Source organism: Lutzomyia longipalpis, chromosome 2 (genome assembly GCF_024334085.1).
Source record: "Lutzomyia longipalpis isolate SR_M1_2022 chromosome 2, ASM2433408v1".
Taxonomy (NCBI): Eukaryota; Metazoa; Arthropoda; class Insecta; order Diptera; family Psychodidae; genus Lutzomyia; species Lutzomyia longipalpis.
Genome location: NC_074708.1, coordinates 32,047,351 through 32,072,426, shown reverse-complemented (window position 1 = coordinate 32,072,426; position 25,076 = coordinate 32,047,351). Strand labels below are relative to the sequence as shown.

General features: G+C 34.5%; 1 protein-coding gene across 4 annotated transcripts in view; it reads right to left on the bottom strand.

The window, feature by feature from the left end:
- Window positions 1–852: 852 nt before the first annotated feature.
- Window positions 853–25,076, bottom strand: part of LOC129790285 (protein-tyrosine sulfotransferase) — a 28,346-nt gene continuing 4,122 nt past the window's right edge. For 2 of the 4 annotated variants that reach the window (XM_055827725.1, XM_055827727.1), the window contains exons 3-10: window positions 15,367–15,473; window positions 14,098–14,665; window positions 13,782–13,912; window positions 9,115–9,355; window positions 8,328–8,507; window positions 3,339–3,475; window positions 2,912–3,110; window positions 853–2,446 (exon numbers count right to left, since the gene is read on the bottom strand). In XM_055827725.1, the coding sequence (XP_055683700.1) occupies window positions 2,219–2,446; window positions 2,912–3,110; window positions 3,339–3,475; window positions 8,328–8,507; window positions 9,115–9,355; window positions 13,782–13,912; window positions 14,098–14,247 (1,266 nt within the window). In that variant the 5' untranslated portion in view covers window positions 14,248–14,665; window positions 15,367–15,473 and the 3' untranslated portion in view covers window positions 853–2,218. The remainder of the gene's footprint in view (window positions 2,447–2,911; window positions 3,111–3,338; window positions 3,476–8,327; window positions 8,508–9,114; window positions 9,356–13,781; window positions 13,913–14,097; window positions 14,666–15,366; window positions 15,474–25,076) is intronic. The other 2 variants (XM_055827726.1, XM_055827728.1) reach the window with 2 other exon arrangements.

The window sequence follows — 25,076 nt, the reverse complement described above, 5'->3', positions numbered from 1 at the left end:
TCATCCATCATCCTGAAAGTTTTTCTTTTCGTTGCGATAAAAATCAGCTTATTTCTCCCAATGTTCATCGCTCTTACAGGGTGTCGCAGTTGATGTGTTAAACTTTGATAAATTATTCTTATAATTTATATTTAAGCAAATAAAAAGTGTTAAGAATTTTTTAAAATTATTCAACCCTTAAAGAAATCTTTTAAAGTTCTTCTCAAACATCCAAAATAAATATCTGGAGGAATCACTTGAAATTCCCATGAAGCAACCAATTTCAAAACTTCTTTTTCACCCTTCAAATTATCATTTCCAATAAAATGAATGGGAAACGTCTCCCAGGAGGAATATAGACTTCTCATGTACATTGCCCTGTCACTCCTAGGAGCGATGTGGCATCCCCACAAATTGAAGGTGTGATGTGAATCACATTGCTAAACAAACCCCAGAGCGATATTTCGGGGAGTGTTCCCTCCTATACAAAGCACCTTTCTCCATCCCCTGTACATTTTTTTCTTCTTCTTCAAATCATATCAATCGACAACTGTATGTGTGAGGGATTTCACTGGGGAGGGATTTTGAGGTTTGAGCATCAGCACAAAAATGATTTGAAATTGTCCCCGGGATCCATTGGAGCAATTTCTTCGTCTCCGACAATCACTCGTGATACTTACAATCATCCATGCGATGACAGAGCTGACGACGGAATCATCTTGAGGGCTTTCTACCAACGAATCCACTCAATTCTTCTTCACCTCATTTTTTTTTTGCTCACTGTGTTATGTCGTTTCTGCAGATTTTCCTTCGGGGCACTTTGTGCTGTAACAAAAAAATGTTTGGAGAAAACGAAATAAATAGAGAAGAAAATTTATGTGTTTATATGCAATTTTTTATCTCCTCTCATCGTCTTTTTTTTACAAATAACGATAATATGTACAATATGATTTTCTTCTTTCGTCAAAGATAAAATATTAAACTTTGATTAGTTTCATGACAGCTTTCAATTCTTCTTTGAATTTTTTTCCCACCCTTATAATCATCATACTCAATAAAATCACAATATTTTCTCTTTTTTTTTACCCCCAAGGAGGTTGGACGAGATGGAGAAAAATTTTCCATATGCTAGAAAATTATCAGTTTGAAAGTTCTCTGGAAAAGTTTGGCAGTTTGACATGAAGTGTTGATATGAAAAAAAAAATGAAAACAAATTTTGTCTGTTTCATTTAAGACAATTTTCGAGTGCTTTTGATGATCAAAAGAAAATCAAGAAAAGTTTTCTTTCCAATCTTCATATTTTTTTTACTCTTTTGACAAGACTTTTAATTAGTTGTCAATTTTGCATCTGTCAAATGGTTTAAATGTCAAATTTTTGACAGCAAAGAGACTTCAATATTATTGCTATACTTTTAAATAAATGCAATTAATCTATACATATTGCAAAAATCTGTTGATTAGAGATTTTCCCTTTTGACATAACTTATTGACAGTTATCAGTCATTGTCAATTTTCAAACCTGTCAAAATAATTTCTAACAAATAAATTGTCAACATCAATTATATTTTTAGCAGTCTCACAGTATTGGTCTTTTGCAAATAAAATTCATACAAATGTAAAAGATAAATCTTTTGCAATTAATTTTTGACATATTTGAATGACAGAAATTTATTGGCATGTCCACATAATTGTTTGACAACCCTTGTCAATTTCAAAAGAGTCAATTACGCTTCATCATAATCACTATACTATATTGCCATTAAAAAACATTTAAAAAGCACCCCATGGAAAATTTAATCAATCCACTCCAACCCCCCTGAAATGTCATTAACATCCTCGAATTATAAGTCACCCCTCCATTCTAACTACTGTTCATTTAAAATTTATCCTATCTTTTGCGCAATTAATAATTTTATCAATTAAACAATTATATAGCACACATTATCAGGCAATTAATTGCACAGTGAACAATTTTATATAGCTTTTTTCTGTATCGCACACGCGTTTGCACATTATGATTTGTTCTATATGTCTCTGTGTCCTTTTTTTTCACTTTATTTTTCTCTCTTTCGATAAACTTCTTCCATCAAACATCGCGTAACTTAACAAACAAAAAAAAGTTAATTTCGTGAAATAAATAAGAGAAAGATTTAAAAAAAAAAGAAAACCTAAATGGGAAATAAGGTCACACTCACGCCCTTAATGCTACTTGTAAATGCCTCATTCTAATGGTCCAGTATCACGATTTCATGTCATTATCGTCACCTCCGGCATTTCGGGGCGCATCCCCAGCCATGCCATCACCATCCGCCACATCTCCAGCACCCCCATTTCCCTGATCGGGTGCTGCTGCTGCCTCAGCATCATCCGAATTGGAATTATTCTCCTTCTCATCTTTATCAAAGACCTCATTACGATTAAGAAGTTGATCCGCTTTGATATCCCACAACTTCTTATTTGCCTTTACCTACCACCGCAGCAAAGCACGAGAAAAAGAAAGAAAAAAAAAACATATATTTTCTCTGCCTTCATCCCTCCGTCAATACGGAGAAACGATGAATGTGTAAGGCATGCAATGGGGGCGAAACAGTGGAGCAAAGAAAAAAAATTCATGATAATATTTCTCTTATCAATTTACTCTCTTCGCTCTCCCGCTAAAGCATGAAGCATAGTGGAAATAATCCCCATCATGCTTATTTACGTAATTTTCTTCCTCTTTTTTTTTGTTTCACCCCCCAGCTTCTCAGAGGGGATGCTTTGGGGGTCCTTTTGCGAGCGGGAGAGCCTTGAAGGAAAAATAAAGCACACACCACATATCGCAAAAAAGGAAAGTTCCAAAATGGAGAACGCATAATAAAAAAAAAAAAACGAAAATGTAGTGTGAGATGTAATTTGGAATTTTGTGCGTTTTACTTTGGAACGTAAATCTTACTTTAGACGTATTATCCTTCACCCAAGAGTCTGGCTTACCATAATCGGGTGGATTGGCATACGGATCATAGCCGAGAATTGATAGCATTGGTGCTATATCGGCCATATCGCGGACCACATCGTCAGGAATGTGGCCCACCCATTTGCTCAGTGCCTCCAAATTTACAGGCTTAATCACTTGATCTGATGATCTCTCCACCCTTGATGTGTGCACAGAGATGCGAAAAGAAAAAAGAGAAAACAAAGAGACACCATTATCCACACAATCTCAGGGTTTTGGTTTTCTTTTCCCTTTTTTTTACAAACACAATAAAATAAATCCCGCTCCTTCTCAACATATATGTATGTATGTAATACATAAAATGTTAAGAAGAAAAGAAGGATTTTGTGAGTTATTTTGCACACAGTGCTGGCGTGCGTGGACTTACTTCGATAGAGAGACTCCATTTGGTTTATTTATAAATTCCTCATGATGCAGAACACTCTCATTCCATGGCACGTCGAGGAATTTGAGGATTTTTCTCATCCACTCCTCAGGATGGAGCACCAACTGTTCGTAATAAACCTACAACGTGAAAATAAGTCATCACATTCATCCAATCGATACAGTATGGAGGGTTCAAGTACACGATTAATACAGCCCAGAGAGAGAGAGAGAGAGTTCATCCATCTTCCAGCAATTAATTTCAATTCGAAAAAAATATTGCAAAAGCGAATATTGGAATTTTGTGCTAAAATATTGCTTCCAGCAGCAGAAAAAAAGTCTGTTCGATTAATTAATGCGATATAAGCTTTTATTGGTGAGAATGCTACTCATTCAATTTTGGGGGGATGCTCTTTAATTTCTTTTTTCCCCCATACATAAATGTTTTTGGCATGTCTGCTTATTATGTGTGGGAGCTTTATTAAGTGGATATGCTTCACATAAGGGTGGCTTGAGCTTTCATAAAAAAAATTGAATTGATATTAAATTTTATTTTTAAATTAATTTTTTCGTGGTAATATATTTTCAATTTTTTATTTTTTTGATATAGACGACGTTTAATTTCCCCTATTTCGAGTTTAATTTCCTGTTTCATCAGATAGGGGAGACCGGGGTAAAAAAAGTCAATTTGCATAAATCCTTATTTGCAGGATTCCCCAAAGGCAAGAGAATTTCCTCGATAAGTCATTTTCATAGGAAATTTCCTGGCCTACAACTTTGTCTCAGACCATTTTTCTCTATCTCCACGGGAAATATGAGTTTTCGAGCTTTTCCTGAACCCTTCCGCTTCTGACTATTTTTAAACGCGGCGGGTAAATATAGTCACCAGTTGGCTAAATAAAGTCGGTCGAATTTTCCGACATTTCCAATGATTTTCCGCCTGAGAGATTGATAGTAGTTGATAGCTAAACTTCTCACCTTTTGATCCGCGACAAGGAATTTCACTTTTATACGCACTAAAACAAGGAATTTTGCGATTTTCTCAAACACGCCATTTTGCAACAAATGGATAGAAAATATGTCAAAAATTTCGAACTCCTATATGATTACATGGGTTGACCCAATCTACCCCAAGGGGTGTGTTTTGATTCAAATAATTGTTCAGAAAAATCATTAAAAGTTATTGAAAAATACACCTTGGCAACGTTTTCTGAAGTAACCCAGCTAGTGAGAAAAATTATCAGATTGGAAAATTGCTGAAGGAAAACTTCGGAAAACGCATTTTTCTCAATACGCAAAAGTTTGGGAAATGGGCCAAAAATCTATTTTCATTTTTAACTCCCAAAGTACTGATCGCACAACCTCCAAATTACTGTCAAAAATTATAGGTTGGTAAGGCTTTCCACCAGAATTTTTTCCGATTTTTCCGATTAATAACTTCGGAGAAATTGGCATTTGAAAATTCGAAAATGACTTTTTTTACCCCGGTCTCCCCTATTGAATCATATAAATTAATTAACGTCATAATTGAATCCAAAACACACAGAGAGATTAAAACTATCTTTTTTATACAAAACTGCAAAATATTTTAACATTCAATTGAATCCATAGATAAAAAAAAGAATTAGAGAAATAAATTGAAAAATCACTCAAAAGCATGGCGCTGAAATTAAACCTGCAAGCTTAAATTGCAATGTCAGGATTAGCAAAATTATTTGCAATAATGTGAAACTCATTAAAAATAAATAGCCAATTATTTTGCAGTTTGATTAACAAAATTAAACTCATCTAATTTTACGTTTTAAAATATAAAAGTGCACGGAAAGAAAAAAGTTGAGGCGGCGCAAAAATTCAGTACTTGTTACAATAGCAAGTTATAATGTTATTGTACCCGCCACTGTCCATTTGCACTAGCCGGAGACTCCAGCTGTGCCAACTAGAAATTCCTGTAGAATCAAATGAGATTTTCTGCTCTTCTCACACATTTGTCACTGTGGCTTTTCGTCGACTGCGCAACCTTGTCTCGTATTTGCTTTATAAATGTTGTGCAGATGCGTAACATGCTACTTCAGTCGACGGCTTTGCCGACTTGTGAAAAGACGAGATATATAATTTTAAAGATATACATAGATGTCTCTTTTTCTCCAATTATGGCATACAAAAATCAAAACGAATGAGACAAAATGTGTGTGCATATACGCCATTTCCTTCTGACTCATTGGCGACATAGCCAGTTTGTAGTTGAGTTAGAAGCAAACTTCAGCTCTGCCAACAATGTAACAATTCTGACGCCAAACTGTTGGCATAGCAAGAGTTTCCAGCTAGTATTAGTAGTTATTTTTCTCCGTGTGAGAGAGAGAGTATAAAATTTTGCAATTTCATTTATACATTTTATAACCCTCAACGAGGGTTGCAAATTGTTCGTTATTTACATAATTAAAATTTTTGACGGGATGATAGTTAAAAAAAAACTTAATTTTCAACAAATATTTAATGTTTTCACAAGAAAATTCATTTTAATTATATACAGACATTTTAATGAGGGGAGAAAAATTAAAATGAGTAGCTTATAGTCATCAGTTGAGATATTTCGGATTTTTTTTTGGAATATAAAGATATTTTTAAAAATTTTAATTATCTCAACCATAAATCACGTTTAACCACAAAATATAATATTCCATTAGAATGTCATTGCTTTGTCGACACACAGAGAACTAAAATAAACACAGCGTTGTGGCTTTGTGGTAGGACAAAATCTCTGTGTTTACATCAACAAAACTCATCAAAATTTGCAATAAAACTACCCATTGTGGCACATTGAAATGTTATCAGAAAATTAAACCTTGAAATAAAATGTAAAGGTGTACTGAAAGTTCGCATAATTAAATTGAATTCAAACATTCAGATGCTTTGAGTTTACAATTTTGATCTAATATTGTGTTTAATTTATAATCAGTGATGAAAGAGGAGTTATAAAGTAAACTTATACATTCTATACCATATTATGGTGAACATTGCAAAATAAATTTAGCAAATATTGGACGAGGGGCTATTGAAATTTACGAAGAGGCAGGAGCTTTTAGTAACTTTTCAATTAAAAATAATTAATTATTTAAATGTGTAATTGAAAAATCACGCTAAAATCAACGTGAGGGAAATGTTTGAAAAGGTTTTTTTGCGTTTCCTGATGAATCCTTTTTATTTTAATGTATTTTATGTTAATGAGAGGAATTTATTCAAAAAACATGATTCATTGAGAATTTTTAAAAGCTCCATTAATGAGCTTTAAATAAATACTATCAGAATCACATTGATTTGTTTTAGGCACTAAAAACTAATAAATCAGGTAGTTACCTAACAATTCAGAGAATCAATTGAGAGGGTTATTTGAGAAGAGAATAAAACAGTTTTTCTTTAAAAACGTAAACAATTTATCACACGTTTGATGGTATTTTGAGAAGAAGACACTTTTTAAATTTGTAAAGATAAAATACAAATCAAGACCAAGATTCTCTACCTTTCGTAAAATTATCCAAGAAATCAAATTAAAAATGTACTGGTAAGCTGACCAAGCTTACGAGAGCTGTGTTTCTTTCAGTGTACCAATTTTGTGAGAGCAAACTATAACGCAAATTAATTTAAATACGCGCAAAGTCGGGAAAAGTTGAAAAGTCATCCCCCAAGAAATATTTAAAACGCCATGTCTCGGGAACGGCTCCATAGATTTTCGAGTTTGAGCTCTCGTTGGAAAGGTCTTAACCTCAGCTATAACATATTAAAATATGAAGTAAATCGATAATGGCATTTTCGAAATATTCGAGTTCGAAATTTTCGAAAATTTTGATTTTGACTTTAGTGCCTCTCGTGGTCATTTCTCGAAGTTGCAATGTTCTAGACATTTGTAGGGTTTCACGAAACCTTTCATTTGCGCTTGAGTTGATCAAAATCGGACTTGTAGAACCCGAGATATGACATGCCAACTTTGGAAGGCTATATCTCGAGAACGGCGACATAGATTTTCTTCATTTTTGGCATGGAGCTAGATAATATGGTCAGCTATAACATATCAAAAAATGAAGCAAATCGATAATGGCGTTTTCGAGATATTCATCGAAAAGTAATCGAAAATTTTGTTTTTGATTTTTGGCTCTCTAGCGGTCACTTTTGAAACTTCTGATGTTCTAGAGAGTTGTAGGATTTGTTGAGATCTTTCATTTGACCCCGGGTTGATCAAAATCGGTCAAGCCGTTTTCGAGTTATGGTCGATTTTCGATGAAAAATTGTGGCGGCCATATTGACTAAACGGCTTGACCGATTTTCGAAAATGAGGTATCGTTGGAATGCTCTTGATGGCCCCTACAACATATAAAAATTTCAGATTTTTAGCTATTACAGGGGCTGAGATATAGCGAAAACAAAATTTTGAGGTTATTCAAAATGGCGGACGGGGGGGTGTTGGGTAAAATTTGACGTCATAATCGGACGTCTTCCAGTCGACTTTTAAACTTTGCCGTTTACTGCAAGTCTCTATCTATTACCGTTCTCTTGCAATTTCAAGTTGAACCACGGACGGACGGCCGGCCGGACGGACGGCCGGCCGGACGGCCGGCCGGAAAAAAAAATTTTTTGGCGCATACGTTTTTTGGAATGTGGGGACCCTAATTCGTGCTCATCCCAAATTTGAGCCCGATCTGACGACTTTCGATTTTGCTCGGTACACAAAAGCTGTGTCTGAAAGAAACACAGCTAATATTACTTAATTTATTATCTTGAAACTTTAGAGTAGAAATACCAAATCTTTGGTCCTATTCAGCCACAAATAAATCCTTGAAACCTTTAAAAGCTTTTAAGGATTTATTCTTTATTTTGATCCTAATTTTTATCTTAGAATACCTCGCAATTTCTCTCAAAATATTTAATTAGCTCTGCAAACAGAAAACAAGAAAATTCTCTCCGGTGTTGTACCTACATAATAAATCCAATTTCAACTCACCATCATACATCGTTCCCTGCCAATCTCTTTGCATTGTTCATGCATGGTTTCGATGGCATGATTCCATTTAGTGAGACACTGTCTATAGCTCGTAAGGTCAAATCCTGTTATTGTCACTTTTCTCGATATAATGGAATGCACTGTGGCACGTCCATCTCGTACCATGAAGAGGAATTTTGCCTACAAGTCCAAAAATAAACAATGTATATAGACTCTCTCCTCATCCCCCCATGACATCATTTTCTTTCACTTTTCCTTTTGTTTCTCCCCCTTTTCTCTCTCCAAAGAAAATTCAATGTGAGTGATATAAAAGACCACACACACAAGAAAATTGAACCAAATACTAATTTAAGGTACAATATTTTCCTTATGCCCAATTGTTATTTATTTCTCCCCCCACACACACACATCGTTCCGCTATGAACAATCGACGAGTCTAACTAAGTGATTTGATCCCTGGGCCTGACCACCATTCAGCTGTACTCCCTGTCCAATTATTCGTACCATATATTGTATTGAGAGAAAACAACAAATGCCATTTTGGGGTGAGGAGGCGGTTTTGGGGAAATAATAAAACAAACACAATAAAACATCCACCCAATTCAACCCCCACGCGCGCAAGGAATGTTGGTTGAAGTCAATTGTGCAATTTCCCAGCATTGTTCACCCCCCTCGTCTATCCGCCCATTGAGAAATCACCCCAATTGCCCAGCACGGAGCCAAAACCACCTCACATTGCGCCGGCACAAGTGAGGAGAGATAGAGAAAGTTCGTGTTGCAAACATACCTGAGGGAAAAGCTCAATGACATATGAGCCCATTTTAAGTGTAAGTGGATCCTTGTTGCACAATCTCGATGCTGGCTCCCCATGTTTGGCAATTATTTCCAAACAAAACTGAGCAATTGCACTATTCATCACTTCTTTACTTATCCCCGCCTCCTGGAGTCGTACACTCTCCTTCTCTGATTTGAGCCAATGCGATCGCAATTGCAAGATACGGGGAATTACTCTCGTCTCCTGACCGCATCTGTAAAAGAAAATTGCTTTCAATTGAGTCGGAATTGCTCCGTACAAAACGATTGGAGGCATTTCGATTCAATAAACAACATTCAAAGGGGATGGGTTATATGTTTTGTTACAATGTACGTTGTAACAATCCTGTATTTAAGGGTAGAGGTAGGTGGAATATATATTAGTTGCCATTTAAGGGTAGTTCTCCTTGATTTTCTCCACTTTATTGCAGAGATTCTGCAGCTATTTGTGGGATATTATGTTTATGTAATAAATTTTAAATATACGATTGCATTCAATTTGTTAAGTGCTCGCCCCTGAGTGAATATTCCATGTAATTTGCAATGATTTCCCTTTTCATTCTTTTTTCTTTTTCTTCTTCAAGACATTCTTTCGTATAACAAATATGGCAAATAAAAGCTCTGCGGCCCGAAGTCCTGCAGAGAATGTGGCAGTTGTGAAAACATATAGAATTTGAGATTGGGTGTAGAAAATATGAGAAATTGCGAATGAGGGGACAGAGAAATTTGGCCCTTTCAAGCCCGGAAAACATTTATTCTATTTGTTACGAAAACAAAAGCGGCACGATTATGGGGTCAATGGGTCACCACCACATACTGTGAGTGGGTGGTTTTTGTGCTACACAATAACCCCCCGTGCAAGATTCAATAGGGAAAATTTCCTTGCAAACAACCCACAATCTTTGCAACATAACTCTTCTATACCATACAATGTAATTTGGAAATCTTCATTAAAACTTTTCTCAGCTTGTAGATTTTTGTATTTTTTCATTTTTGGGCTTTTCATGCTTTGTTGGAAAATGTGGAAAAGTCTTGTATTAGGATATGTTTTATTTTTCTTAAAAATCTGTTTGGTTTTTAAGTCTTTTCTTTAGCATTTTCTTTGTGTTTAGAAAATATCTTTTGAAATTTCATTCTGAGAATCGGAAAAAGGTGAAAGACACGAAAATTACATCGAAATTCTCAACTAAATCCTCATGCTAGAAAGTTCTCCATTTTCATCATAAAAGTTCATATTTATGCGAAAAAAACCTTTTGTTCTTTAATAATATCCTAGAATGTTATATTAAAATAAAAGCTCCTCCAAGAATAATTTAATTTTATTACCTATATGCGTAGTTTCTATAAAAGCTTTTGCGTTGAACTTTTCGCGTGTTGTTTATGAATAATTTGAAAAAAAAAATTTGAATATAATTTCTCTATTCATCAAAAAAACTTTTTTCGCTCTGTTTGAAATGCTCACGCTATGCCTATAAAATCTTCCTTAATATTCAATAAACATTCGGAAACTTTTAGCGAAAATATCCTTTAGAGAGATAATGAAAAGTTTTTTTTCTGCTTGTTCTTTTATGATGCAACTTAAAAGGGATGAGTCGCATGAGCCGTATTGGATTTTGTTCAATCGGCTCATCTAACTTTTACTCCTTCATATTTATACAATCTTTTTTTTTGTAGTGAGTCTTCTTTTTTTTTGTCTGAAAGCTCATTCCCATTCATATAACATGAGGAGGTGGAGGGTAGGGTATACGTTTTGTTGTTTAGTACTTCAAACACATAGAGAAGAAACACACGACAGCGCGTAAAAGTTTCCGAATGATGCCATTACGGGATAAACAACAAGCGGGAAATAAAAGTTTTTCGCCTTTCTTCCCTCCTCTCTCATAGCATGGTTAACTCACTTCTTCAACCTCAACCTACGACATTTCTCATCCCCCTCTATGCAGCCTATTTCTCCTCCTGCACCTTTTCTTCCTTCACTCTGTGAGTATTCAACACACACAAAATATCATCGCACCGTATCCCTCATCACTGCCAACAGGCATACCCAACCAATACCCTCCTCGAAAAGCTCAAGAATATTCCAAGAAAATGTTGGTTGGCAGTGAGAAAAGTCCAAGCTCAAGCCACCCTTATGCGGGGGGGGGGGAGGGAAGGTAAAAACTTTTCTCATGTTTGAAAACAGCCTATTTAATGTGGAAGTTACGATGCCTAAAATATCTTTCATACATACATATAAATATACCTACAAATGTACATTGAGATTCTCCAAGTTTGTTGTCATTTCCTCCTCGAGCTTTCTTCACAATTTATAACTTCCCCTTTGCCCTCTAGGAAGTAAATCCATCAAATTCTAATATGGAAAATTGTAACAATTTCAAAGATTTTCCTTAATTTATAATAAAATGTTTTCCATAAAAAAAAGTTCAGTATTATGTAGCATAAATAGCATTATATGAATCACATTTTCAATTAGCCCTAAAACATACAACTTCCCCTCTCGACGTAAAAAAAATACAGTAGAGAGGTATATTTTGCTGAAAGCTCCCCTAAAAAGCTTTCTCGCTGAATATTGTCATTCATTAATAATTGAATCGAATGGAATATGAAATCATTTTGGTCAATTAAAAATTCTGTTCACAGGCTGATTGAAAATTTTGTTCGCAAATATTTGGCATTCTGTCGGGGCAGAGTGATAAAATATTTATCGTCCCGGATATATTAAACAAAATGGAAGCTGATCAATATAGTTTCCCATTTATTTGTTCATCGATCTCTCCCCATAAAGTTTTTTTTTGCTGTTCTCTTCCCGAAATAATGCATTATTTTCGCGCTCTGGGTTAAAGGATTATCAGGCATAAAGTTTTTAATCCTCTTTTTTACTTATGAATAATTTCAAAAGCTTTAGGGATTTCTCACACTCAGCACTGTTTATTTTCTTTTTCGACTTATGTAACACAAAACATTCCTTCAAACCCATACAGATAACTTTCTTCTCAATGACTTCAACGTAGGGCTTGTTGCATCTCATAACTTTCAAATTGCTTTTGATATCATAAATACAAAAGTTTTGAAGGTGAACTTCTCACTTAATTCTGCATGAGAAATCAGGCAGTACATCTTGTTCGTACTCTTGTATGCAATTTAGTGCACTTTTAGTAAAGACTTTACAAGTAAAACATAATTTTGTTTGTATTGAGATATGCCCTGTTGATTGCTAAAACTTTCATTAACCTCAACTTTGTGGTGTAGGTAACTAACTTATAAAGGATTCTCAATAATATTCCCTGAGAGATCTTTAAAAGTGCAAAGAACTTTTAAGAATATTGTTTAAGCATTTGAATATTTAATGGAATAATTTTAGTCGAGAGATTCAAATCACAAAGGTAGTTTGGGTGCCTAAACAACCCTTAAAGTTGAGGAAGTTCAAGTTAATTTTTAAAGGTTAATACAAATTATTTTTATGCTAAGAGTTCTATTTAAAAAAAAAATTAAAGGGAATTTTTTAACGATTTGAAAAACAAACGTGAGAAAAAAATGAAAATCAGAGAAACGTCAAAGACAAAAGTTATCAAATGCTAAATAAAAATACAAATTTAAAAAAAACACGTCAAACGTTAGAAAAGAATCATCAAATGTTGTAAAAGAAACGTCAAGGTTAAAAAAGAAATATTGAACGTTGAAAGAATTTATCAAACATTAGAAAAGACCTTCAAACAGTAAAACAAACGTCAAAAATGTTACAAAACAAACACAAAACGTTAAAGAAAATAATTGTCAAACTTTCGTTTAAAAAAAGAAAAGTTATTTTTTATCCATTTTCAACGAATTTAAAATTTGAAAAAAAAATTCTTAGAAATACCTCCTTGAATAAATTTATGTGTACGCCCCCTGCTGTTATATTTAAAAGCGTGAGATCATTCACAGACATTTTTTTTTAACATTAGGGGAGAGCGGGGCTAATAAAGTCAGTTAAGGGTTTAGAAAAAGCCTAAAATATCATATTTCCTAGCTAGATAGAACAAAATGATCTGAGAAAGAGTTGTAGGGCAGTAAATTTCCTAAAGAAATGAGCTAAACATTTCGCTTTATCTATTTGAGAAATATGATATTTTGAGCCTTTTCTAAACCCTTAAGTGACTTTTTTAACCCCGCTCTCCCCTATTCATCATACTTTTTCTCTTCAAGTCGACTAAAACATTGATACGATATAAAGACGATACACGATACCAAGAATTCCCAAAAAAAAAGTCTCTGGAAGCAAATTCTCGAATTGTTTTCTTTACACTTTGATATTTCAGCTCAATTTTATTTAATATTTATATCATACGAAAATAAGAGAAGAAATAAAAAGGAAATCAAACTCAAAAGCTCACTCAAAATTCAACAAAAGGAAGTTCATGAAAAAAAGAACATTGACTTATGGCATTACATTTGGGATATTAGAAGATAAATCGCAATGTGGAAAACAAAATGCAAATTGATTCTTTTTTGTGTGTGCTGCCGCCTTTCAGCTTGAAAGTTCCTTTCTTCCAAACTTTCCCGGGGTTTTCTTCATACCTTAAGCTTGTCATGCGGGAATATATTTCATCGTTGAAATGGGGGGAGAATGAAAATAAATAGTAAGAAGGTTTTGAGACTCACCTTACATCCGGATGAGCATCGAGCATTGCTCGCATGAGTGTTGTGCCAGAACGTGGAACACCCCCGATAAAAATCAATGGCATATTTCTATGATAGGGATATACCTTCTGATCCGTTCCAAGGACGAATTTCTGCAGATAAAAAAAAACAACGAATAGGTACCATTGTGAAATACCTCACAGTGAAAAAATACACACAGAAATGGAACAAGGAGGAATCAGATATTGCAAATTCTCCGCATCGCTTTTTTCAGTCAAACACAAAAAAAAAGCTCCGCAGGAGGAATTTAATTTGCAAATTCAATCAATCAACATACCTCGTCCCGAATCATCATTGGGGCTGTTTGGTCGTCCTTAAAGAGGCACGTCGGTCGAAGCTCGCTGAATTTAAACAGGACCATTGTTACGGCAAGCAAGCAAACAACCCCGAATAGGGCTGCTCGTCGATTTCTCACTCCAAGTCTCATGATTCCTTCTGCCGCCGTGGCTCTCTCCTTTTTTTTTGCCACCCAAAATGGTGTCAAAATTCAAAATTTAAATATCCTCACACACTCCTTGGCCAAAAAAGAACCCCACCGTGTTAAACACCGAGCCCTATTATGCCCCGCAGAGCTTCTCAGCTTTTTCTGATTTTTCCCTCTTTTTTTTGTATGTATATTTGGCTTGCAAAGCTTCACTCTCCGTGTCTCTTTACGGATTTTATTCCTTCTTCCTCCACTACATCAGCAACATAACTCTTTGTCGGTCCTCACCCGACCCACACAATTCACCAACACTAATCCCAACACAATTCCACGAGCTTTGCACTTGTCATTCTTCATGCCATTCAAGGGTGAGAAATAAATTCAATATAAATCCAATCTCTGCTTCCTGTTACCTCGACATCTATGCGAAATATTGGGGAAGAAATGAGAAATGTAAGTATAACACAGCACCTTTTTTTTTCTTGACTTCCATTCCATTTCCTCTCCATAAGCACAACACACAGGGCATCCCTTTAGCGGGTGTGGGGGACGCACGAGGGATATAAAATGAAATTTGTAACGCTAATTTATTCTAATGAGACGTCCAACGCCTCAGAAATTTTAAAACAAGCTGTGCTGGTACTAATTTACTTTTGTTATTTTCCATAAATTGCATTCACCCGTGAGATATATTGTTGCTTTTTATGCTAAATAGCTGAGAACAAAATAAAATTTATATACAGATAGGTACTCTTCCGCTCCAGAACAGCAATTGGATTTTGTTTCTTATTATTTTTTTCCTTTTTAAATGTGAAAGTTTGCATTTAAAATTAAATTTAATTGGAGCAATAAACAGGTCTGTGATTAATTAGGTAGATTTGATACATTAATGAGTTGTCAAATTAAGTTTCCTCGAAGTTTTCATTAAAATTATCAAATTTTTCAATGAATTGTTTTCAATTTTGTTCACCTGAAGAAAATTGTTTAGAATTAAAAGATTCTTTTCATTTAAAATGAGCTCAAAACTTAAAAAAAAATTAATGTTCCTCGTACATTCCCCTTGGATGGCATTGTATGTCAGCTGAATAAATATAATTAATTAATATTCCTCATTGCACTCACCTTTATGCATTTAAAATACTTCTGTGTGCTTTCTGATGCAAGTCTCCAGCCCCGAAAGCTCTGCTAATCACCCATATGTTGAATTTTTCATGCAAATATTGGAAAATCTGCAATGAGAAGAAAAAAAAATTAATTAAATTGCGAAATTCCACTCGTTACTCTCTCAATTCCATATCAATTAATAGAAAATGCAAATATTAGATCCACGTGTGAATGTTTATCTTACGGTGTTTGTGTGTAGAAGGTGTAGAACAAATATAATATAAATTGGATTAATTTCACATGGTTGTAAGCCATAGCAAATTTTATATTACTTAATGGCATTTCCATCTGCACCAGACCGCATGAAATCCATGATGATTTTGTCACGTTCACAGCATATTTATACAACTTATCCGTATTCCTGTGTTTTCTTTCAACTCTTTTGAATTTTTTTGTTGTTTTTTAATAAAATATTTTCTTTCTGGTGCAGAAAAAGATGAACAAACCCGGAATATGCGGAGAAACGAAATGTTTGACCTCCAAGTATATTCTGGAGCACGAAAATCTGCCAAGCTTGAAGGGTATACACATATATTTGCAGAAGGGAAGGGGGAAGAGGGAGGATCTATCAATCTTCCAATGGGGATCATACTTTGTTAACTGTTGCATAAATCAATTTTTTTATTGAATACTTCAACAAACACTTCCCACCACCCAGTCTACCCCCTTGATGGGAATCAATTGAATTTCAACACCCTCTTTCGTACCTTTTTCACTTTCATCACGTCCATATCTGTAGGAGAAATCCCGCCCCATACCCCCCTGATTCGGGAAAGCCAATCCTCCCTTCCTGGAATTCATTCCCCATCTTTGCCTGATGAATGTGTATGATTTGGATTTGGGAAAGGTTCGTTTTTGGAAATTCAATTATTTATTCTGGTACGACCATCATTTTTCCTCTTGGTTGAATTGTCATCGCCTTCAATGTTACTCAACACAGCAAAATCTACCCGATTTCCACCCCCCCCCCCATCCCCTGCCAGCCATCCCCCTCAGTCAGTACATTGCAAAAGGAGTGAATGGTAAAATCGCCCTGCCGCATGGAAAAAGGGATATATGGAATAAATTTTAATTTACATAACCATACCACTCTTCTCAAAATTCTCCCCCTTCCCACACGCCTCCATAAAGTACACATATCGCCCGTGTGGAGCTCGTTTCTCATTTTAATCGCATAGAATAACATAACAGGAAAATTGGGGAGTTTATATATCAAAAGAAATATACCCCACAATCCCAAATATATTTCCATCTCCCATACAATCGTGATCCATAAACATTTTCTTTCCTTCCGCACGAAAAGTGTGGGATTTAAGCTCAGGTGGAGTTTTTGCCAAATGCTCCATGGAAAGTCATGAGTTTTAGATTGTTTTTTTTTACTTGTTCAGAAATGTTTTATAATATGCTAATAAAACATATACAGCTTGCTTGGGGCAATAAGCACGGAGATTATTTATGAGAAGCTTTTTTGTAAAGCACGTGCGTGTAAAAAGCTTAATGTTATGGTAAAGCTCGTAATTTCATCGTGAAGGAGCTTATGCCTTCGCAGCATATGCATCTACATGTGTCCATTCAATAAAATCCTAACTCTAGCATAAAGTCAAAATTCCAGAAAAAAAGAGAAAAACTCCAGAAGTGAATTCATTTTCACAAAAATGAGAGAAAACTTGTAGATATTGGAAAATCATACAGAACGTTTCCATTTCATATTAGAATCCACCTACATAAATATCAAATCAGCATATAATTTACATTATTCCCCATTCCCGTTCAATATGCTACAGCGAGTTTGATACTTTGAAAAAATAAATAAATATCGAGTCAAGAGAAAAAAGATTAAAAAGAAATTATTCTGTTTATATCAGACAATTTTCCATCGCATGTTGAATTGAAAATTCAGACACATACACACGATACATAAATTCAATTTCTTTTTTTGTTTGCCCATCTTTTCCTCAAATCCCTCCCCCATCATCCACCTACAACTCTCAAGAGATCATCACATTCATCTTACACTTTTTTTTTCTCCACACTGAATCAGCAGTAAAATGTTGAGGTAGGTTCTGTGATATGCCAAACGAAAATGCCAAACTGAGAGAAAATTTATATATAATAATTCCTCATCAGCTTTTGTATCTTCTCTTTTTTATGATCCCCTCGTCAAAGCATATCAATTCGTCAGCAACTCCCCACAATTATGTGATTATTAATGACTATGTGCTGCCATAAGATGATTAAATGCTTATTAAAATTCATTTTGATTTTACGACGAGCTTTCGTGTTGTCGTGCAATTGGCCTGTCGGAAGGAATTTCATTTGAAGAGGAAGACGAAAGAGAGACTCAATTTGCAGGGAGTTTTTTTTTTCATTCTTTACAAATTGAAAAAAAAATCCCATCGCTAAAAGAGAAATAGAAAAGAGAATGAATATTAAAATTTTAAGCTATTTGTATGTTTCAAGACGACACGAAAGAGTCGGTAAAGTCGTGGCATTTTATGGTTAAAAAAACCACACACTATAAATGGGGGTCGTTCACCTCATAAGATGGAGCGACATTATCGTCTCGAATCACTCAAAGCGACAGATAAAAGCGCTCATACTATTCACGTTAATAAACACCTCACACCTAACAGTAGTTGTCTAATATACCTCGAATTACTCAGTGATATTGCTTTTCGTCAAATGGATATTAATTTAATATAGATAACACAATTTACCCTCACATATTGTAAGATTATCCCTTTATGAGAGATTCAATTTTCAAAATCATTTATCACCAATCACTGGGCTTTTCCTTCAGCACCAGCACACACAATAAGATTCTCTGCACTCTCCTCAACCTCCTTTTCCATCCAATTAGATATTCACAACTGCCAACCTGAAGCCAATTCTCTGCCACATTGACCACAAAATATCATTTTGTTGAAAAAGTAAAGAGAGCAGTGTACAAAATTTGCACGTTCGTTATAGTTTTTTCCTCTTGTCTTGTATCACAAAATATCTCTGTTGTGTTATTTTCTTTATTTTTTAAGCAGTGCACTTGCTGTGTAGAGATGGAAGACAAGACGAACAATGGGAAACGAAAACCAAAACATTACACAATAATTTCACCTCCCCTTCCTTCTTTTTCTTCACGGGTTAAAATAAGAAGATGTAGAAAAAAAAAGTGGAGAAAAGACAATAATCTCTTCTCCATGCAACAAAATAATTTTACATTTTCTCTCTGACCTAAAAAATAATATACCACCACAAAATGCAGAAGAACGTTAAACAAACAAGTCAAATATTTACTTGTACACTTTATCGTCTCACATAGCTCTATCTTTTTCACGAAAATATTTCACAAAAAAAAATAAGAAATATTCCTCAAAAGATTATTTTTTCCTGTAAATAGATAATCGTGAAATATAATTAAGTGTCGTGACGCATAAAATGTTTACTGGATATAACTGCAAAATGGTTTTTATGATCCAAATATGATTTGTGCTATTCGTGCCAATCAATTATTTGATGAGCCATAAATTTTCTAATGTCCAATCGAAAGAATTTTATGTAACTGATGCAATTTAGATGCTTATTCATGTGCTTTTGCTTTCGGGTAAACAAACCCAATGCCGGATGGAAAGAAATTTGTGAATGTTCTTTCTGACGAAATGAAGATTTTGTTTGCAAACCTTTAAATATTCAGGGTCTTTACATCCGCTCTTTAGATCTCATACCAGAGGAAAAAAAACATCAAAGGAAGAACTCGTTCTTTATTAATTGAATATGGGGAAGTACATATATTTGCTCTTTTTTTTTTCATTGAAGGTTCAATTAAAAAGATTTGGGGAGGAAACCTTTTACAAGAATCTTAAATACAGACCCGCATTTCAGCGATGTCTTTTTTTCGTTCAATTAATTACTTTAATTGGGTTTAATTTTTAATCTTTCAATTGAGAATAGGAAAAAAAATCTATTGAGAATAGAAAAAAAAATCTTTCTTAAAATTTAGAAAAAAATTCAATAGCTACTAAGTTTTTTTAAGCCAGATTTAAGTTTTCTAAGTTAGGTGTAAGTTCTTAGGATTAGGCCTAATTTTATAAGCTAGATCTAAGTTCTTTAGGCTTCGCTGAAGTATTTAAGGTCAGACCTAGGTATTTTTAATGTTACGCTAATTTATTTTAAAGCAAGGCCTTTTTAAGACTCACAATTTTAAGATTTTTTAAGCTTAAATCAGTCAGACTAAACGCATTTTCAGGCAATTTTTACCGATTTTGCTAGCCCAAGATGATCAAAATTTGCTCCTGGCCATCTTCACACGTCGTAATTCGTATTTGCAATAAACCTCGTTTTAGTCTAAGCTAACCTTAAAACTCTGAAAGCCTGACCTTGAAGATTTTGGACCACCTTAAAAAGCTTTAGCATAGCCTTGAAAACTGAGACTTAGCTAAAAAAAATACTAAGGTTCAACCTAAAAAAACCTGAAGCCAAGCTTTAAAATTTAAGCTTGGCTTAGAAAACGGACTAAACCGGACTTACAAGTGATGTTCAAGCATACACCGAAAGAAAAAAATGCTAGAGGTTTAGAGAATTGATGTTTACTGGGGCTCGTCGCTAAAATAGTAGACTTGATTCTCCAGCATAGAGACACATGAGCCACTAAATCCGATTGTCACAATGTCATAATTCGGGTTTTTCTGTCATTTTGCTTATTCTTTGTTATGTTTAGGTTATAATCATTAAACTTTCTTGCGATTATTGCAGTTTTTAGTCAAATACGAGTGGTTAAATCAGTTTTTGTGCTAATTCATTGCTGTCAAACAGCCACAGTTTTAGTGACTTTGTGTACCCATTCTAGAGACACACAGTTCACTGGGGCAAATCTCTGATTGAGAGTAAAAATATCTCTAATTCTAGTGATTTTTTCTTTCGGTGTAGCCTCTTCCTCAATTTGCCAACAAAATATCCAAGCTGAAGTCTCCCACTTCACAAGTTATTCCCCCCACCCGTTTGCGGTTAGAATCTTCGTGGTGAAGGTTCTAATTTCTTCGCACATTCACGCAGCACCAGCGATAGGTTAAATTATCTCTGCTAATTGTCTTCTCGGACTTGTGAATGGGCAAGAAAAAGCGTGTAAAGAGAACTTGTAAGAGGCCAGAGAACTTTATGATAAAAAATAAGTTGATTTAATCTTGAATGTGTAAATTTTTCCCTAGAGTAGCATAAAAAAAATTCCAACAAGATTCACTTCTCTGTGCACCGCAATGTTTTGGTGAAGAAAAAGAAATTAAATATTCATCACTGAAGGAATGAAATGAGCAAAAAGCAACAAAAAAAAAGTTATCTAAGTTCAACAGTCGGTTATTTATACGTTAGCATCTGCGCTGTTTTATATTTTAATTACACTCTTCATACTTTCATTTATACTTCTTATATTTTCCATGTTTGACAAACATGAAGCTCTCCCCGGAAAGTTGGGAAATTAGAAAGAGAGAGAGAGGGAGAGAGAGAAAGATGAAGAGGAAGTCTTGAGATCACGGAGAAGGAGTGCATAAATTAATTTTCTGGTATTTGTATGTTTTACTTCTTTTCTTGTTTGCTTATTTAGATATGAAAGATATATAATATCCTTGCTTTTTGGTAATGAACGGAGTAAATTGCCAGTGGGTGGGGGGGTGGGGGAACTTCAAATAAACGTACTTTTCTTCTGTAAGCAATGCGTGAGTTCTTAATAAATTTCGTACTTTTATTAAAAGACAAGGAGGATCAACCACATAAAAAAATTCCATTTATTTCTTTTTAAAATAAAAGAAAATTCATAATTAAATTCAAAACTCACCTTCAAATTCAAATTTATACATAATATAGCACAAAAAATAAATTAAGTGATAATTGAATGTAGGTCTCAGTGTTTATTTATCCATCATTATGTGATAGAACTTTGAAAAAAAATTCAAAAATGAGGTAAAAAAAAGTAAATAGGCAGCATACCTAATGTTTGTTCAGTTAGTTCAAATAATCCAAATGAAAGAATCACTGAATATTTACAAAAATGACGATCAAGTTAATTTTAGAGATAATTCATTTGTAATTCTTACGCTGAAAAAGCCACAGACTGTCTTTCCCTCTTCACAACACGACTCTATTATATTCGGAAGCACATGCGGTCTGCCTCTGAGTCTACAAATTTTAATTATAGTATCAAACTATTGTTGAAGATTCGGCATCGGTTCATTGTCGGGGGGATATGGGTTTCTTGGGTCGTTTGTATTTTCTCTGCAATGGAAGAAGTTTTCATATGGAACTTGTATAGCGGTTGTATTTTCTTAGTACCAGAAAGCAACTAATAATTAGTGTGAGCATCTGTGCAGTTGCTTCAAAAGTTCTCAATGGACTGTTTTTAAATTATCTATTGGTTAAATTTCTTATGACTTTCAGTTTTCAAAATTATCTTTAACCTATTGGCATTAATTTATACGCGAAGCATATGCACTAATGCATGTTCCACATGAATCATATGCTCTTTAGCAAACTTCATCTCCATGCTCTACTATTCCAAGTCAAATTTAAATTCCTCAAGAATTCAATTTTCTTGAATTATTTTCTCCCCCAGAATTTACAATTCAACCCAAACTGTTTCAATTCTCCAAGAACCGTTTAAAACTAAAGAGCCAAGGTAAAACTTCTTCACTATATACCTGGTTGGAAAATGTGAGACAAACTCGTTCCCAAAGAGGGAGTGCTCTAGGCGAAAATTGTAGCAGCAAAATGACCAGAAAGATTTATACTTCTCGTTGCGCAAAGTTATCTCACTTTCATTCTCCTTTCACTTGATTGCTGGCTGATAAGATAATAAGGGGGAAAGTGTAGGTATATAGAACATTTGGCAATTGGATCCTTTTCACATCCTTTTTGGAACAATTTCACAAAATGTAAATTGCAGGAATGTGCAAATGAGATTATTTGCAATTTGTGAGATCATTCCATTAATCCCTTCCCATTTTCATCGTCGCACTTTCCTTCGCCACCCTCCCTCGTCCGCAAAATTGTCCAATTCTCTGCCGATTATGCTTCGTTAGGTGCTTGTTCTGCAAATCCCATAGTTTTGCAAACAATTAGCGCTTTTTTTTTGTTGTTGATATTTTACAGTTGAACAAGATGTGGAAATTCTAATGTTTTCCTCCCAGCTCACATTCTATGCGAAAGCATATTATGTACATTTTGATAGGTAGTGGAAAAACAGAAAATTGCTGAACTGCAAAATTATAATGTAGCATAACACCTCTATAACTGAAAATGTAAGTTTATTGCCAGGGGAAAGGTGAGAATATGGGTGTGCTAGTTCCCAATTAAGGTATTTTCTCATCTCCTTTAATTTGTGAAAATTGACATTTTAATGGGCACTCTTTGGCGCTGTGTTTACACCAATTTTCACCCGGGGAAGCTTTTCATTTTAAATACCCCCATTGTCCTCGCCCATTTATACCCATAAAAGCTAATTTATTTTCCACCATTTTCAATCAATATAAACCCACGAAGAAGTCGCAATAAATTTTGGACTTTTGATCTTAATCATGGGAAAATTTAATGCCACACGTAAAATTATACCTTAATTGGATGAAAATGAAAAATGACTTTTCATCTCATTGTTTCATTCTTTTTTTTTCTGAATTTCTGAATTATATGGCTTTTATCTAATTATATAGCATCCAATGTGCATTTGAGAGTGCTTTTTTCATTTATTTTGTGTTTTATTTGTATTTAATTACATTACGTAAACACGGGAATGCAGTGATATTAATTGAGCATGAAAAATAAAGAGCACCTCGCTTGGTGAGAAGATGAGCACATAATTTCTGCACGAGAGCTGTCAAGATGTAATTTGCAAGGTTCACAGTGCACTTAATCTCATTTTTTTTTCAGAAGTTATATGGATTTATCTTATTAGGTTATCGTTGCTTTTATTTCCCTTGGGATGCAATCAAATAATGTTAAGTCTATTAACGCCTTTGCCCTCGTCTTTGCCGGTGGAAATAAATTACTCACTAGATGTCGCCCCACTACTTAGGCCCTCTTGTAGCAATTTACAAATAGGTAATATTTTCTTATAAATGAAAAATAATTAGATACATTAGACACGATTACAATAGTTTGCTTTCTCGCTTTATTCACCCACACTTTCCATAAATTATTATGTATTTGCCATACGGAGTGAAAATGTCTCTTGCATGGAGAAGTAGATAGGTATGAGTTATTCTGGAATATTGCCCGAGGACATAATCTCTATTTTAGCATACACACACATCATACTTATCAAAATATCTCTCTCAATTTGCAAGACAAGCCATCTATTTAATCTTTCCATTGAGATCCTTAAGTGGTTTATCTCTCCCTCAATAATGTCATGAATATTCTGTGACGTACATTTCTAATTAACTCATCACAATAAATCTCATCATCTTCTTGAATATTTTTTTCTTTGTTTAATAAATTTTAGTTGGAGTTACTTTTTTTTCTGTGAGAAATAACTACGAGAGATTTCCTTGTGAATATTTATGGAACAAATTGTTTATTAAAATTATTATACTTCTTATGATTTTCTTCAATGAACAAAAAAAAACTACTAAATGGACAAAGTTTCTCTCTCTCGGGAGATTCATCTGTTACTATCTCTAATTACTTGGAAGATGGTGGAATATCTTATACTCTATGGGAAAATTGCTGTTTATTGTCCAAAGTTTTCGTGTTGGTGTGTCAATAGAGAGGCGCCTTGGTAGGGGAGACCGGAGTAAAAATAGTCATTTTGGAATTTTCAAATGTCAATTTCTCCCAAAATATAAATCGGAAAAATCGGAAAAAATTAGGTTGGAAAGCCCTATACACCTACAATTTTTGACAGTAATTTGGAGGTTATGTGATCAGTACTTTGGGAGTTAAAAAAGAAAATAGATTTTTGGCCCATTTCCCAAACTTTTGCGTATTGAGAAAAACGAGTTTTCCGAACATTTCCTTCAGCAGTTTTCCCATCTGATAATTTTTCTCACTAGCTGGATTAGTGCAGAAAATGTTGCCAAGGTGTATTTTTCAATAACTTTTAATGATTTTTCTGTACAATTATTTAAATCAAAACATACCCCTTGGGGTAGATCGGGTCAACCCATGTAAATCATATGGGAGATCGAAATTTTTGGCATATTTTCTATTCATTTGTTGCAAAATGGCGTGTTTGAGAAAATCGCAAAATTCTCTGTTTTAGTGCGTATAAAAGTGAAATTCCTTGTCGCGGATCAAAAGGTGAGAAGTTAAGCTATCAACTACTATCAATCTCTCAGGTGGAAAATCATTGGAAATGCCGGAAAATTCGACCGACTTTATTTAACCAACTGGTGACTATATTTACCCGCCGCGTTTAAAAAAAGTCAGAAGCGGAAGGGTTCAGGAAAAGCTCGAAAACTCATATTTCCCGTGGAGATAGAGAAAAGTGGTCTGAGACAAAGTTGTAGGCCAGGAAATTTCCTATAAGAATGACCTATCGAGGAAATTTTCTTGTCCTTGGGGAATCCTGAAGATAAGGATTTACGCAAATTGACTATTTTTACCCCGGTCTCCCCTACTATCTAATCTTATTTCATTGTCAAGAAGTTTATTCAACACACCACAAAGCAAAATAATTGTCTCCCCGTCTT